General features: G+C 31.3%; 1 protein-coding gene across 1 annotated transcript in view; it reads left to right on the top strand.

Moving 5' to 3' along the window:
• The first annotated feature begins 8,544 nt into the window (after positions 1-8,544).
• Positions 8,545-18,076, top strand: part of LOC132759270 (sodium-coupled monocarboxylate transporter 2-like) — a 68,222-nt gene continuing 58,690 nt past the window's right edge. The window contains exon 1 of the mRNA XM_060751010.1: positions 8,545-10,112. Within this exon, the coding sequence (XP_060606993.1) occupies positions 8,545-10,112 (1,568 nt within the window). The remainder of the gene's footprint in view (positions 10,113-18,076) is intronic.

Genomic DNA, 18,076 nt, shown 5'->3' with positions numbered 1-18,076 from the left:
AAAACGTATTTGCAAGTGCTTGGGTGGACCAAGGATTATCATAAATGCATGGAATTGTGGATAAATATGTTAAAAAGTACTACACAATTTTTTAAATGTCTGATTTATTTATATTTTTTTTTTATTTATTTACTTTTTTGGGGGGGGGGGGGTTATCCGTTGGAAGTAACATGAAATGTCAAAGTTTTCAAAATATGATTAATTGCTTAGGTCTTTTTGCATATTCCAAGTTATTAATGCCATTAAGATTTTCCAAACAAATTTTAAAGAGCATTTCAATCATCAACCATTGATTCCTAGTACATTATTTCTAAGAAACTCTTATTTCTACTGTCTGGTAAAGAGTGCAGCTCTCTATATCTTTATCATAATCATTCCTAATCATATTTTAAAAAAGCAGCACTTCTGTCTAGTATAGACAATCTATTTTCCCCTATGCATCAGAAGCTACTTAATTTTGCGAGAAAACAAACTGATATGAATAATATATCACACATTAACGACTCAAACTAGCAAATGAATAATTCAACAGATCGGTCTGGTAGACAATTTTTAATAATTAACGAGTACTTTTGATCCAATCGCGCATATTATATTCACAAACTGAAATTAAGCGTAAAACGTGTAGTGTAAGGACTCATTTATCAAAGTAATAGTGAGCTTTAACATTGGCAAACCAGTAGTTGTCTTTAAGGCAAATTTTATTCTAAATAAATTATTTTAAAAATCTCGGCTCTTGCATTTATCAAAGCAATCTTGATTTTAAACATACATGTAAACATGTGAAACAAATGGTTTATTTAAACAGGAAAAAAAAGAAAATATAAAAATGATGAGCATTTCTCAAAGTTGTTACAATGTTTATAAATCGTTAAAACATTGGTACTGTAACTGTAAGTTACTGTATCTGTAAGACTTTTAAATTTTTAAACAGTTATTGGTTAAGTTAAATGTCTATTCACTGTGAAGCGGCATTTTTGAAACAGGTTAAGTCCTGTTGAACTGACAGAATACATTTTACCAGATTAGAACTGTCTAATGATATATACATAACGTTTTTGAGGCCTGTTTTTTCGGCGTAGCTGTATTAAAATGGATTTTGACCTAGATTTGTAACAAATGAAATTGTTAGTTACAAAATCTTCAGCTAAAAGAGGGTGTTTTTCATTGGTGGAAAGACTGGCTGTTATGAAATTTAAGGACAAATTCGTAATCTTTAGTATACTTGTCTCTAAGAATAAAGTTGTATTAAAAATATTTATACAATCGTAAACTAAATATCACAACGTTATGACCAAAACAAAGATATATCAAAATACAAAAATATACAGCACATATGATTTCATGTACAATTTGTTTTGTTGATAATATTAACAACAAACCCAACTTTTTGTTTTTCAGCCTTTATTTGGACATTCGATTACTACTCACTCGTACTTTATTTGCCGTAGCTTTTCTGTTTTCTATGAAAATGAACGATATTTTTTATCAACAAAAAGATTCTCCGGAGCTGATATGAATTGCGAAAGTTAATATATTTAAAATGCAACATTATCATAAAGAATCGCAAAACTTTAAGTACTATGTTTTGTGCGTAATAATAACAAATTAATTTATTCATAGTTATTCGGCGTTTGTTTACACCCGGTAAGTGAATTTACCAAAATACACCCCAATTGACTACCTCAATCTGAAACTGTCTCACTTGATAATCAGTGTCATTGATGGGTTATACAAAATTGAGTTTAGTACTTATTATAAGATAAATAGATATATTTCTGTATATATGGAACAACATTTATACATGTATTTTACATTCCACATTTTAAGTACATTGAAAAATATAATCTGTGTAGGTGTACGACACGTAGCCATGCCAGTAGGCTTAACTAGTACCTCCACCTCATACCCCTCTACAACCCCCGCCCAAAATGTTATTATCTGGTATTGACTTTGAAATCAGTAGTCAAAAGTCACGGTGACAAAAAAGCTTCTAGCATCTATAATAACATGACTAATTTGTTGACATTATAGGAGCATACATGTTTCAGCTAAGTTTAGACAACTCTCATAGATAATACTTGTAACCACCAAATGTATTTCACTTTAGACATTTTTATTGTTATAAAGTATAAATATCATTAATTTTGACAATATTCTAAAGCTATGAGACATTTTGCACTGAATTTACGCCGATTATCTTTTTTAAAGATATTTCTTGTTATTTTTTATTTATAACTGCTATAAAATTACAGCACTTTTAAATGCATATTCTATACAAAACAAAGTAAAAACTTTAACAGTTCATTTATTTATTCCTTTTAAAATGTAAAATAAATGTAGCTAGGCCATCAGTATCGAATCAACTCACTGATAAAGCAATTGAAACATAATTCAGAAAATTATATTTAGATAACTTTAATTGAATCGAAGATCATGTCAATTATATTTTTATCATATTGAAATACACCAAACATGTTCACTTGTATAAAAATTTCAGATGTACATATCACTGTTATAAATATCAGGTTAATTTTGTAACCGCATAGTTTACGGAAAAACACTACATATAGAAGCACACACTTGCAATTAACATACGCATCATGTAAAACAACAGGTAAAAACCATATAAAATAGAGTTTACATCTAGTAGAATTTAAAAAGACAGTGTAAAATAGATACAAATTCTATATTAACAACAAAATGTGAAATAAGATAGTTTCAACTGAATAAGGAAGGCGTTGACCTTTAAAGTTAATTTCCATAAGTGATGGCATACATTGGATTGTTGTCATTGAAGTTATAAATAATAAATTCAACGTACAATGGAGGAAGAACGCTTCATTAACCAAATGACGAGCGGTATAAAAGGTAAAGTCACATTCTATTTTGTTTGATATTTGATATTCCTATTCTAAAACAAACTTAACTTTAATAATAACGTTTTCGTATCATTTAAGATAATACGGTACAACAAGTATATCCGCCTTTAATAAATCGCCCTCCATCCGAACGAGATATTATAAGTACTTCCGCGTAACACGGTTCAGCGCAGTCCGCGTACTATGTGAAAATGAAAAGCGAATCAAGGTTAGAAATATAACAAGGTAATCATTTATATAAGTGAAATATGCATTTTAACATAAAAGATTTGGTTAACTTATCATTCCCACATTAGTATAAGAAGTCTATTGTCAGCAAAGTAACGCTTAGTTTTGCTATAGATCTATACCAATTTTGAAATTATACATTAGTTAATAACACAAAGCCGACTATAAGCATGCGATAAATTATGCTTTGACCCTATATCAATAGGGAGTTTGAATCATACAATCACCTGTTAAACATAAGACAATGCATTTGACGTATAGAAACTGAATAAATAGTAGTATTAGAAGCTGACTATTACATCAAGCATCCGCTTAAGTATGCTATTGCATATATGTTAGAATAAAACAATGCATTTGGTGCTGATAGAAACTACATGATATATAAGCTAATTCCATATGTATAAACTTTTGAAATAATACATCTTATACTCCTTTCAAGATAAAAAATCTAATACTAAACGTTTCAAAGAGAAAATAATAATATTAATGATATTTGAAACAATCTACAGTTATTTTGATGATGATGTTTAACGAATAGCCAATGAGTTGACCTTCTCTCTTTTGTTTTCGATTTCGATAAAGGTTGACTGAAAATTGGAGTATTATTCCCATGATTGAATATATATTATAATGTATTGTATTGAATAATTGTAATCCTCTATTGGAGAAGTTTTTTAATATTGACTTTCAACCTTCTCCTATATTTCAAATATTTGAAAAAGAGATGTATTATTATCATTATCATGCATTACTCTGTCATGTCATATATAGTGTGTTTGTAATATGTTGTCCTCATGGGCTTATAAGCCTATTGAAAATGAAATAAATAAAAATTCAAAATATCAACAAACAAAATAACAATGTATATGAATATGTAATCATTTGCTAAAACGCAACATTGTTATCCGAATATCATGACTATCATTGTTATTCGAATATTCTTACTTTCATCATTGTTATTCGATCATTGTGAATCTTCTCATTGTTTTCGAATTTCGTGAATATCATCATGTTATACGGATATCGTGAATATCATTGTAATTCGAATATCATGAATATCATAAATTATTCGAATATCGTGAATATCATCGATGTTATCCGAATATCGTTGCTATTCGTATGTCGTGAATATCATAATTGTTATTCGAAAATCATGAGTATCTTCATTGCTATTCGAATATCGTAAATATCATCGGTGTTATTCGTATATCGTGTATATCATTAATTTGTTTTTCGTATGTCGTAAATATTATAACTGATATTCGAATATCGTCAATACCATCAGTATTGTTATTCGAATATCATATTTAAAACAATCCAAATTTAAATATTAAGATACTCTTTGTTAACGTTACCAACAAAGTTCATATAATTATTAAGCAAACTTTCTAGTAAACCTTAATGTAGTATTACAAACTTTTATAACCTTAAAAGTTGATTGAAATTACAATGATAAGTAATGTCGCGACAAGTTGACACAATATGGTGAGTACATTTGCATAAAACACACAGCTTATTTGATCTTTAGATAGAAACAATTAAATAGAAGATTTAAGTATATACACCTTAAAAAAATTGCGGACTAAATCACAATAATTTTATCGTTAAATTAAAACGTTGAAAAGATGCCGATCTAATACAAAACTCTGATATATAGTACTAGCATATCCATATCAACCCATTAACCTTAATTTTCTAAATAAAAATATTCACAAATCTTAACTTGTAGATATGTTACTTATTCTTGCATGGAGCATTTTAAAGTGTTAAAATATTTGATCAATTACTTTATTGTGAAACTTGAGTTAAAAAAATATTCTGCCGACAAAGCCACTGTGTACATCCCTGTTATTTTTCACAAATTTTCTGTTAAAACTTGGTAAGTGTTTCATACAATTATGACTATGTCCCTTAACAATTACGAATTTAAAGAAATAAACGTTCCGTTTTCCACAAAATCTTAGTAAGCGACTATTAAGTACCTGTGCTATCAACTTAATCGGAAACTTTCCTTTCAATTAAGGGCCTATATAAACATTATGGATATTATTCTGATAACAGACAACCAAATAACGTTTTTGTACGCCAGAAGTTTATATTTTTTTATATTTAAATACTTGTTTGTAATAACTGAAATGCGTCGTATCTTTTGTAAAATGTGAACTCACGAGATATAAATCGGGCATTGTTAAACTGTAACATAATATAAAAAGTGATGAAAAAGAATAAATTAATAAAATTATTTTGCGGCAATTTTGTAAACTTATTAACATATTCTACAAAAGCTACTTTTAACTTTTTTTAAATTTAATTTATAAGATATCAGATTTAACTTCTGATATATGTGTGTCACATTCTAGTAACTTTAGAATCATTTAAAAAGAAATGTCGAAAAATAGGTATACATTTTATCATATCTATGTCATTTTTTGCTACTTGTGGATGCAATAAGGTTTGACCTATTTCTACCAAATTTAACCAGTCTTAAATTGAAGGTAAAAGTAAATGAAAGATATTTGTTTATGACAAAAATTAATTATTGCTTTGTATACAAGCTTCATTTCATATTTAAATTTTCATAATTCTTATGCTGTTAATGATTTATTTTGTTATACAAAATGCAAATAAGATAAGTATGTATGTTTATGTTTTGTTATGAATTGTTAATACAACAAAACTAATCGGTTTTAACATACAACGTTTGATTTTTTCGATTAAGGTAGTGATGACCGTAAAAAGAAGGTTATTTATTAGTTTAAAGCAGCATGCCTCCAGATGAGGGAAAATATTTAAATAAATTCAAACTTGAGGAAAATGTACTAAGAGTTTACGAAAGTGAAAAGATTCAAGATTCGAGTAATTCTCGCATACTTTGACCTCTTTTTTTATAATGAGTTGTAAATTGCTTTTTTTTGCTTAGTATACAATATTATGCTTTAATTCCATTTTCAAAATATTCATAACCTTGAGGCTTGAGGTGTGCTGCTTTAATTGACAACACACTTCGATGACCACTTCAAATCACAGGACAAATAAAGTGCTTGATCGGACCAATCTGACCCGCGAAATTTGATTATATATCGCTGACCAGGAAACTAGCGGGAGAATAAAACCACTTACTTTCCACCATCCGTTAAGAGATGGCCACTTATTTTAAAAGTTCGTTTACTATATATATAAAGGTATTACACAAATAGACATGGATAGTAATTTTCATGAAATTCATATATATATATGTAAAACTTTGACCAATTAAGCATTTTGAAGGACAGCTTTATCCTCTTCCGAAGCAAACATGAATGTGTACTGCTCGACCTTTAACAAACCATGACATTGATGCTGTGCCATGGATTTTATAAGCACATAACACAGGGCTAGCACTGGCAGATTTTTTCTTTGAGCCAATTTTTCGCGGCGAAAATTGCATGCCTGTATTTTATTTTCAAGAAGGCAAAGGTACTGCAAAATAACCAGAATTCAATTGTCAGACTTATTTATAGCATTAGTTCATCTATGGAACACCTTAAAAAGGCATGACATATTTAGGAAAAAAAACATACACTACATTTATATCCAACTTTATTTTGGTAGCTACATTTTAATCACTTTAAAACTGATCATAAAAGCTTGCAGCTCATTAGCTATACGAATAACATTTTCCAGGCTAATTTGGTCAGCAATGTTTTCATAAAATCTTAGTTAGTGGCATGACAGTGGCATCAGAACCACATTTCAATGTGCTGCTTCAGCTTGCTTGGTTAATGCCAAAGATTTGGTTTGAGGACTATCTGTATCTGAAATTATAAAAACAGAAACATTTGAGAGTAAGAAGAATGAAGAGAAGAATATTGAAAAGTTCTAAACTAAACATAATTCAGAGGAAAAAATGCTAACTATTCATTATAAGAGTACAGTAATTAGCGTAAGTTTCCTTAAAATGTATGTTGTATGCTTCTTGAATTTTCCATAAACATTTCACAGCCATGTATGCCATTTGTAAATGAATGCTCCAGATAGAGGTAATGTACGAAGTAAGGTCAATTTATTTTCAGGAATACTAATTGTCAAATATACTCCTTGTCAAATTTATGAATGTGTACTGCTCGACCTTTAACAAACCATGACCTTGATGCTGTGCCATGGATATTATAAGCAAATTCAGGGCTAGCAGCTGATAAACATGTAAACATACCATGAGGTCAATGTATTAGACTGTGTTACTGTTTTATATCGATATTTTACTTGGAAGGGAAGTCACAAATATAGACCAGTCAATGACCCCACAAAAAGGAGACTGTGTCGCAGTGTTTTTTGATAAGGAGCGGTAAAGCGGAAGTTGTAAATGGAAAACCAAATGTGTACTTTTCCATTCTTAAAATAGCAAATGCTTAATTTAGACTTGATATTCCAAAAGTTATACTTTTCGTAAGTTGGAGCCAATCATGATTTTCTTGAGCCAATTTAATAATTTTGGAGCCAATTTGCTAATTGGCTCCTGCCAGCGCGAGTGATATGTCCCGATTTTAGTTATGATATTTTGATTGTGACTCTAATGAGTATGTGTTACAGTTATAGTTTTCATGTTTTAAAAATCATTCAGGTGAGAATTACAAGAGTGCTGGTTATGTTATAGCATTGACATTGGAAGTAGTCTCCTGGTTGTTGCCCTTTTAATTGAAATAATAGTATGCTACAAAGATACATAACAATCTTCTTCTAAATGAATAACAAAATAATAGTAATGAAAGATATACAAATTTTACCGTTTTGAGTCTGTCTTTTTATGGATTATATTTTCCTCATTTTTTCAACTTTTTTGATCATATTTCCACTGTTGAAAAATGTCATGTTAAATCTGTGTGCCAATTGTTTTGATATGTTACAAAATAAGTGAGTTGTCTCATCTGTTCATGTGTAAAAGATCAGAATCACATGGTTAAAATAAGTAGTTGCTTTAAAATGTTAATTTTTTATTTTTCGTCATGATAGATAATTTTCATTGATAAACGTGATCTCTTTGAAAAAATGTACTTTTTTCAAGACAGTATAGACTGCATATAACTTCTTATAATTATAAGCCTGTTGCGTAATTAAATACGCTATAACTTACCACAAGTTGTCGAGTTATTTAGCCGGTTAATCTGTATTTCAGTACTTTGATTCATTTATTAAACAAATTTACAATTCTTCTTATAAGATGAGCGAAAGTATCATTCGTGTGTCAGTTAGTATCATATTTTAAAACCGAATTGTTTAGGATGTAAAGATAATATCATATACTTTGAATACTATACCTACAATTATTTAGCCAGCCATTCAGTCATTCGAAACAGTTGTAGCTCATTTACTCATACCAGATACTGAAAGGACATTGTTTAGTTGTTAACAAGCATTGCATCTCTTTACTTTCTATTTAAACGTCAAACGGTGCACAATGAAACCTGCAGGTGTTTTCGGTGCGTTGGATTATCTAGTTTTCTTTGCCACAATAATTATTTCATTTGGAATTGGAGTAGTTTTTGCTGTTCTTGATAGAAAGAAAAACACGCCCGCGGACTATTTTCTTGCTGGAAGATCTTCAAGAACATGGCCGGTAGCTCTTTCGTTTGTAGTTACATTCCAGTCGTCTTTAATGATACTTGGATTTCCAGCTGAAGGATATGCTTATGGAATCGGAATAGCATACTACGGAATTGGTGCAATTTTTGCGTACACTTTCGCAGCAATATTTATTGTACCACTTTTTCATCCTTTGAGACTAACAAGCGTCTATGAATACTTTAATCTTCGGTATGGTAACAACGTTTTGCGATATGTTACTTTAACGGCAGGCATTGTGTACAGTGTATTTTACATGGCCTCAGTGACTGTTGGCACGTGCATTGCTTTAGAAGTTGTAATGGGTATTCCTTTTTGGGGAACAATCATAATTTACACGACTGTAACTGCAATATATACATCAGTTGGAGGAATAAAGGCAGTTATCTGGTCCGACGTTTTCCAGCTTATTATCATGGTAACAGGAATAATAGCGGTTTTGGTCAAGACGAGTGTAGATGCAGGAGGATCCGAAAAAACCTTCGAATATGCCAATGATAGACTTGATATTGCAGACTTTCGTCTTGATCCAACGATAAGATATCAGTTTTGGAATGTAAGTTTTGGAACATTTAGTATAATGTTGTATGTTTGTTACATGCAGCCAGCCATGCAAAGAGTGTACACTACTCCGACAGTTAAGACTGCTCGTAATTTGTATTTGATTACAATGCCATTCTATTCTTTATTTATGGTCATGGCTGCTCTTGAAGGCGCAACGATATTTGCATATTACGTTTCAAAGCGTTGTGATATCCTGGGTGCAGGAATAGTGTCAAATGTAAACGAAATCCTTCCATTTACTGTTCTTGAACTTTTCCAACACCAACCTGGATTGTCTGGTCTATTCATTGCATCCTTATCAAGTGCAGCACTTAGTACCCTGTCATCTTGTCTGAGTAGTCTGTCTGCAGTGACATACGAAGACATTATCAAAGTGAAATTTCCGGGTATGCATCCATACAGAGCAACGAAAATATCTAAAATTATCGTTTTAATGTATGGCCTTGTTTCAATGGCGCTGGCCTTTGCATTATCACAGATTCCAGGGTCTGTGACAGAAGTTTTCGCTAGTCTTGTTGGCTGTTTGGACGGTCCAGTATGTGCTATATTTGTATTATCAGCGATGTTCAAACGTGCGACAACAAAGGGTGTGTGTATAGGGGCAGTTTGTGGAATGATTGTTTCTTTATGGATAAATATTGGTGGAATGACCTCTGATCTACCTGCCTATCCCTTTTTACCATCTGGACCTACTGATCAATGTCATATTTTTGAAGAAGAATCAAGTTATAACCTGTCTATTTCAATTGCGAAATCTACAGAAAACGCAACTTACATAACCCTTGGTGGAAATATCACAACATCAACGTCGCAAGCAGATGTAATCTCGGACAGTTCTCTGTTAGAGAAAATATATAGTGTTTCTTATATTATGTTTTCTTTTATCGGATTCATTACTGCACTTATTGTTGGAATCTCCATAAGTTTGTGCACGTCAAAACCAACGAAAGTCGATAAAAGGTGCATATTTTCCTTTCGAAAGCATGTCGTAGAAGAACTGTTTGGAAGTAAAGCAGAAAACGCACCCAGTCCCAAGGAAGTTGAGGAAATTGATAATTTTTTGGGTTAAAATGAAGACTTTTAGATTGATACTTACCTCTAATGGGATTGAGTGACCAGTCACGGTCGAAGTTCTAGTACAATTCTACGATTGCTCCGTTACTTTTTTGACTTGAATACAATAACTAATTATGTTAGTATATTAGTATTTACATTAATAATGTATTAACATTCATTGTATATTATTGTTTCTCTGTTATTTTGTAAACAAATGTATACTTTAAGTTTGATAACAATCTTAGACACCATATATGTTCCGGGATCTGCAACACTATATTGAAATAATTATACGACTCAATCAATATCATCTGTACACTATAATTATACCAATAAAATTGTTAAGGTTATTACATTCAGCATTATTAACACCAACTTTATATAAATATATTTTGTACACTAGAGATCTTAATTCTTTTTTTAAATATAATGAAAACAGGTGTACATCCTTGGATCTTGTCTAGCCATTAAAGACCAAGAATATGTGCATTATCTAAGTGTAATTACATTTTCATGCTAAGGAATCGTTAAAATAAAGTATTACAACGGGGCCAGTGGTATGATACGACAATTTTAATGGAGTTTCGTATAAAGATATTTACTAGTCAATAAGCACTTAAATCTGGTTGTCGTATACATATGTATTTTGTGATCTTCAGCATAAGGATAGTGCAAATTTTACTTGGGTTTGACGTCACACCGACACAGTATAGGTCATTTTGCGACGTTCCAGCTTTACTGGTGGAGGAAGACTTCAAGTGCCCCTCCGTGCATTTTTTTCAGGCACGAACGGGCACCTGAGTAGGACCACCGACGTTCCGCAAGCTAGCTGGATAGCTTCCTCACATGAAAGAATCCAAAGTCCTTTTCGGGATTCGAACCGACAGCGGCGAGTGGCAAGTGGTTTGAAGTCAACGACCTTAACCACTCAGCCACGGACGCCCCCTAAAAGGATGGAGCAATATGTCAGTGATCTGTAAGTTATCTAATGTACTGTAATGTGCAAATGAAATGTGATCATTTATGTAAGCTTTAATAAATGAAACGCGATCCGGTTTTAGAAATTAACATACATTTGTATTTTGATAAATGACATGAATAACATGTAATTTGAATAGGCGTTGAATTTTAAAATTGAAATATTTTAAGTGTTTAAGGGATATATAAAAGTGGCCATAAGTATCTGACGTAAATTGTTTTGCAATGTCTTCTGTACATGATGGACACGGGAAATTTGTTCATGATTGACCATAATCTGTATGTATCGAAGATATATAATATTGCCCATATTAGTAAATGAGATTATTTATATGAAGATAGAGAATCAAAATCTAAAGAGACATCTACGGAGGCAAAGAGGGACATTCAGATTTTATTTTATTTTCATATATTGTGGCCATGAGATATAACTCAGAAAAAATGCTATCTCGAGAGTAAACTCAGAGAAAAATAAATCATAAACAAATCCCTATGTCGTGGCCAAGAGTTGTTACTCAGAAAAAAAGATCGAGAAACAAAATGCTATCTCGTTCCAACGAGATACAACTAAGAAAAAACTCCTTATCTCTTTCTCACGAGAAATAACGTAAAAAAAAAAAAAAAAAAAAAAAAAAAAAAAAATAAATCGCTATCTCGTTCCCACGAGATATAACTCAAAAAACAAAAAGTGCGATTTTTTCTGAAAAATATAACTCGAGGCCACGAGATAGCAATTATTTTCTGAGTAATATCATATGGGAACGAGATAACTTTTTTCTGAGTCATATCTCTCGTGGCTACGAGATAGAAATTAAAATATAATCGGAGTGTCCCGTCTGCGCTTTCGTAGACATCTATTCGACTGTCGGGTATAGTAATTCGAAAAATTATTTGTTTCAAATAAAACACTCAGAAACATTTATTTGAAATAAGTTAACACTAAACAGGTTTGATAGATGCACGCGTAATGATTACGCGATTAGCTGCACTGTATATGTAATGGTGTATTTTGTAAAGTAGCTTCTTGAGGCTTGAAAAATTAAGTCTGTATTTAAATATTTGACGAATGCAAGCAATCAATCTGACTTCGCAAGAAACAGCTGATAAACTTGGCGTTTCATTCGAAAAGCAATTTATCAATGTCATAATACAATTTACGATTACTATTTCGTAACATTGCATAACAACCGCATGTTGAAGTGATCAGTTATGTACACTTTTTAAACAGATATTTTATTACATATATCAACTATAGAGCTTTACATAAAATTAAACCGCCTCAGTGGTTGAGGGGTTAGAGTCGATGACTTCTAATCAAGTTACCTCTCTGGCGTTGGTTCGATCCCCGGGAGATGCTTTGGTAGTTTAGCGCGGAGGAAGGTAGTCTAGTACTGGTGTAACTCTCCAAGAACGATGGTTAGGAAACTACCCGCCTTTATGACTGAAATAAAGTTGGGAAAATGCGTAAAATGAATCAAACAAAAACAAAACATCAAATACGGAAGTTGCGTCTATAAGTTGCCCATTTATACATTTTGCAATCGATATAAATAGTCAATTTTGAAGATAAAATAAAATGTATTCAATTCCTTAGCTCTTGAAAATCAATACCGAAAAAAATCCCTATCTCCATACCAATTCATATTTTAACATATCTCCGAAAATGACGACTTTTTATTTCCAACGTGAAGTTAAACATCTTGTGACGTAACGTTCTTTTTGAAAATTACGTTAAGAGTTATTTTTACAACATACCACAATTATTAATTCATCATATTACATTATTGTAACCACGGCGCAAGGCTAAAATAAAGCCATATGAAAAAACAATATTTCGCTAGTGTAATAACGACATTTGTGTTATATACAAACATAGCGTTAAAGCGCATATAATTAATGGTAGCGTTATACATTAGGCGCTTCAGTGACAACTGTCACTTTTTAACTGTAAACCATTCTCATTATGCTCCCCGAAGGGTAAGCATATAGTCGTTGCTTTGTCCGTCCCTCCGGCCGTCTTTGTAATTTTGTAGGTAGATAAATCTAGTAAGGTAGATGTGCAGTGCACTCTGCCTTGCTTACTTTTGGAGGTTTTGCCCTTTTACACTTTTAACTTTGTCCGGGACATAACTCTCAATCCATAAGAGGTGTCAATAATAACCTTTGTAGGCTGCTAGATCACATTGGGTAGAAATGCTGTGCAAAGGAACCGTACTCTACATTGCCTATATTTAGAGTTACTGCTTTTTGTTCATTGTTACATTTCGAACTTTGTCCGGGACATAACTCTGAAACTATAACTTAATAAAGTGATATCAACATGAAACTTTTTGGTAGATAGATCTCATACACTTTCCCACGATAGATTAAAAAGTTATGTTCGAATAAACGAAACAATGTGGCAATCTTTTTTATGGTTTAGTCTGTAGCTATAGTTCAACCTAACATTTGTAATTATGAATTATTGTTTGAGCATCACCACATTCAATCTTTTGAAATATATATTCCATTTCAGATCAAACTGCAGCAATATGTCACTTTATTATTTTAAAATTGTTTTTTTATTTCATTCTTTTTTTAAACTATTTTTGAGGGAGGTGTGGGTTTGTTGGGGATGGGGTCAGGGTCGGGGCCTCTCGCACCAAACTTGCAAGGGTCATATGATGACTGTCCAGCTTTAACAACCGACGCTCCTTAGGATAGCTAGATAGCTTTCTCAAATAAAAGAATCCCTATAAGGATTCCAAACCACAGCGGTAAGGGGGAGGGGGGGAGGGTAAGTAATTTAAAAGTGAGGTGTTGAAGTTAACGAATAACCAATCGGCCACGGACGCTCCTAATATAAAATGAAAAGGAAAATAAAAAAATGGACTTTAAAAACATACAAACATAAATACCTTGAAAGAAAAATAATACACAAAAAGATACGGTGTTACATGTGCTATTATAGTTATAACAAAACTTGCTTCTAAAAATATGTCAACAATGTACCTTCCGAGAAAGGTTCGTTCCTGAATTGCTAATTGTATAGTGCAGGTCCATCTATTCTTTAACAATTATCAACTTAGTTAAAGTGATAGATAGACGTATTCAAGATGAATCTTAAGCGAAATTAAATTAGCTAATACCTTTCTTACATTTTCCAAAGCGTATTTTACTTCTGTTTGGTAGTTTTTGTGAACGATACAAAATATTAGGTATTTACACGAAATTTGCGTATTTTATTTGAATTATTGTTATTTTAAAACAGAGTATACGTTAAATAGTTTCGATGATTTTTATGTTTTTAAAAAGTAGTACAGCTGCGTTTGAGAGATACTAAGTGAATGTAATTGCATTTCGTACTCAAAAGTACCCATTCTGGAGATGAACGTTTGATATAATAACTCAAATGCTAGGCAAAACAGTAAAAGTAATATATTCAGATTGACACAATACAACATCTGCAAAATATCATTAGATATTAGAGCGTGGCAACAGATGCAGACGACGAGAACAGATGTATAATAATATACATAAAAATCGAGACCAGAAAGAGAAATGAAATATTCTTATTCGAGAAGCCTTTGCACAAATAAGACAACAATTTAACAGCTTCCATTAACAGAGACATGCTTGCCTAATTACGTGTATACCAGTTAGTTTCAAACACATATGCTTTCTGGTCTTATTTATTTTGAACTGAAACGCAAAAAACTAGCAACACATTGTTACAGTTTAAACAGTTGATATTAAATTTCAGCAAGAGCAATGATTCTTTATGCCAAAATTATTTTGTATCGTCATTTTATAGAATATCCGTCAAGTCAATCACAAGTGTATTGGAGAACATGTATTTGAAATTGTCAGGTAATATTCTTATATTTGATAAAATAATGCATACGATCATTCTGATTTTGCAAAAAAATGGCTGATATGCCAGCTGGTTTAATTCGAAAAGCGATTTATCAATGTCAGAATACAATTTTCTTTGTATGGCAACAGCATGGAGAAATGATCAATTATGTACACATTTTAACCAAAATATCTTCAAATCGACTCTCGTTTATTAAATTGTCTAAATGATCTGACTTTTGAATAGAATAATCACGCATATAAGTGAAAGTGACATTATGCCCATCCAATGGTATTTAGTGAGTGAACGGGTAAAGATCAAAATATGTTTTCATTTTGCCATAATCCCTTTTAATTTAATAATTCAGTTTGCATAAACAATAAATGATATACAGAGCCGAATGAAATTTCTGTAAATGTCATTAGAATTTACGTATAACGTTTAGTTTATAAAAAGAGTGGGCAGTCTTTTTAAGTTTTAGGCAGATTTATAATTTTATTCTTAACATTTTCCAATATCAACTGTTGGTCAAACACCATTTTGACAGTCAATCTTTTGAAATATAAAGTCATTTAAGCACAACTTCACTAAGAAAATATTAGCATAATGTCACTTTAAATAGAACTTAATATATTACGTCTATTAATCGCCTCTTAGATTGGTATAATGTCTTTTCAAGAGTTAAATTGAATGTTAAGTGTAAAATAACTTGATATTTACCATGATTCTTTTCAATATAATATTCTTCTTTCAAATTGCATTAATAATCAATATCTCACGTGACCAACAGAAACTTCTGTAAAAAAATTCGAAATGCATTAGTCATTAGTCGCTTTATATTTTAACAGTCCTTAAATTCAGCCATAAACGTTTGTCAAACAAGCAGTCATTGGTTAATTATAAAAGTCAATGTTTTAAGATACTCGTTTTTAACTTATACAGTTCAACCTGACAGCGAAAAATCAATGAGCATAATGACATTTTAAATTCTAGAATAAGTAAAATACGTGTTTTATAACCCTAGACATCTAACCCTAACTCATAACCCTAGCCCTAACCCATAACACAAACCCTACACCTAACCCTTAACCATAACCCTAGAAAAGAATTTGAGTGATTTTAAGATTTTAAAGAAATGTCATCCTTTGAGTATTGAAACAATAAATGTGTGTAAAATGTTAAAAATAGCTTCAGACATATTCAAAAGTTTAGCCACTGTTTGTAATCAATATAACAGCATTTTACATTGAGCTATTATAGTTCAAATAAAACAAATGTGCTTATTTACGAAAACATCTTTTCACATACTTTAATATACACATCATCTCTTTTAAATTGAATGTATCCAAATATACCCAAAGTTTGCATAATTATCAGGCGGATAATCATACATATGTGATAACTTTCTGCCAGCGTGACGTATAAGAGTAAAATAAACAGTTTCCCTGTTTTTCTTTGATACCTTTCAGGTAGAATTACGATATACATAAAAATTAGTTACCTTGGAATTTAATTTAACGTTTTAGATTTCGTGTCTCCATCTCAGCTATAAAGTAGTTCATACAAACTCTCTATTGTTATTAAACACATACATCAGTTAAAACTAGCAGGCACAATTTATGTAGATCTATTATTACACAATTTTGAAATAAAATTCTTTATTAAAATTTAATGACGCATTATGATATATGTCATAAACCTAGTCCTAAGTCTTTTCATTTTGATATCCACATAGTTTACCGATACATTTTTATTCTCTGCAGACATTTTCACAAAAAATCTTACGATTTATCTTAAGTTTTTTACTTACGATAATCGTAAGTTAAATCTTAAGTCATTTTCACAAAACCACTCGTAAGTTAAAATTTCATCTAAAGATAAAAAATTACTTAAGGATAAAAACATCCCTAGCAACGTTCATTTGATATTGTTGTGCATGCTCTATATTTGATTCGGTTTTAAAATCAAGTAATAAAGAGCTTGAAATATCTATTGAACACAATCAAATTTCAATAAGAACAAAAATGATTCAAACTGATACACATTGTAATTTATATCTTGATTTTGACAACATCACATCTGGACAGGATAACACGATTATCTGACATAATGAGACGGCATTTAGACATGTTAACGTCATAAACTGGCAAGTCAACGCCACTGTATTACATAATGATACAATGTTTCAATAAGTAAACACCACATTTGAAAAGGAAAAAAGATACTTCGCCATAAAAGGACGATGTTTAGTAAAAATAACACCGAAGCTTGACAAAATAAAATGACACTTTGACAAAAAGATAATAATTTTAGACAAGTCATCACCACGTTTCGACAAGACTATATAACTATTTGACATAGTAAGACGAAGATAGACAAGTTGAATCTGCATTTGGACATAAAAGCATGACAGTTTGACAAATTAAAATAGCGTTTTAACAGTTCATAACCATAATTTGTAAAGATACCACAATTATTTCACATAATAAGACGGTGTTTAGGCCGGTTAACATAAAGTTTTGATAAAATAGCATAGCGATCTGAGAAAATAAGACAGTGTTTAGACATGTCAATACCATTTTCGACAAGTCAACAATACTGTTTGACATATTAAATAACGTTTACACAAACAAACACAATTTATTGGCATTTCACATAATAAGTATATTTTTAGACGGGATAACAACAGTTTTAGACAAAACAGCATGATGTTTTGGCACAATAAGACAGAATAACACCACCTCATACAAAGCAACATAACAGTTTGACAAAACAGGACAGCACTCAGCCAGGTCAATATAACGGTTGAACAAGATATCACTTAAGACATGAGTTTGACAAGTTGTCACCCAGTTCCGACAAGATAACACTACTGTTTCACATAAAAGGACAATTTCTAGACAAATTACCACCACAGATGGACAAGACAGCATGC

The sequence above is a fragment of the Ruditapes philippinarum genome, unplaced genomic scaffold (assembly GCF_026571515.1).
Source record: "Ruditapes philippinarum isolate M1 unplaced genomic scaffold, ASM2657151v2 ctg4183_1_1_1_1, whole genome shotgun sequence".
Lineage (NCBI taxonomy): Eukaryota > Metazoa > Mollusca > Bivalvia > Venerida > Veneridae > Ruditapes > Ruditapes philippinarum.
The sequence above is the reverse complement of the archived record's forward strand: the minus strand, read 5'-3'. Positions and strand labels throughout refer to the sequence as shown.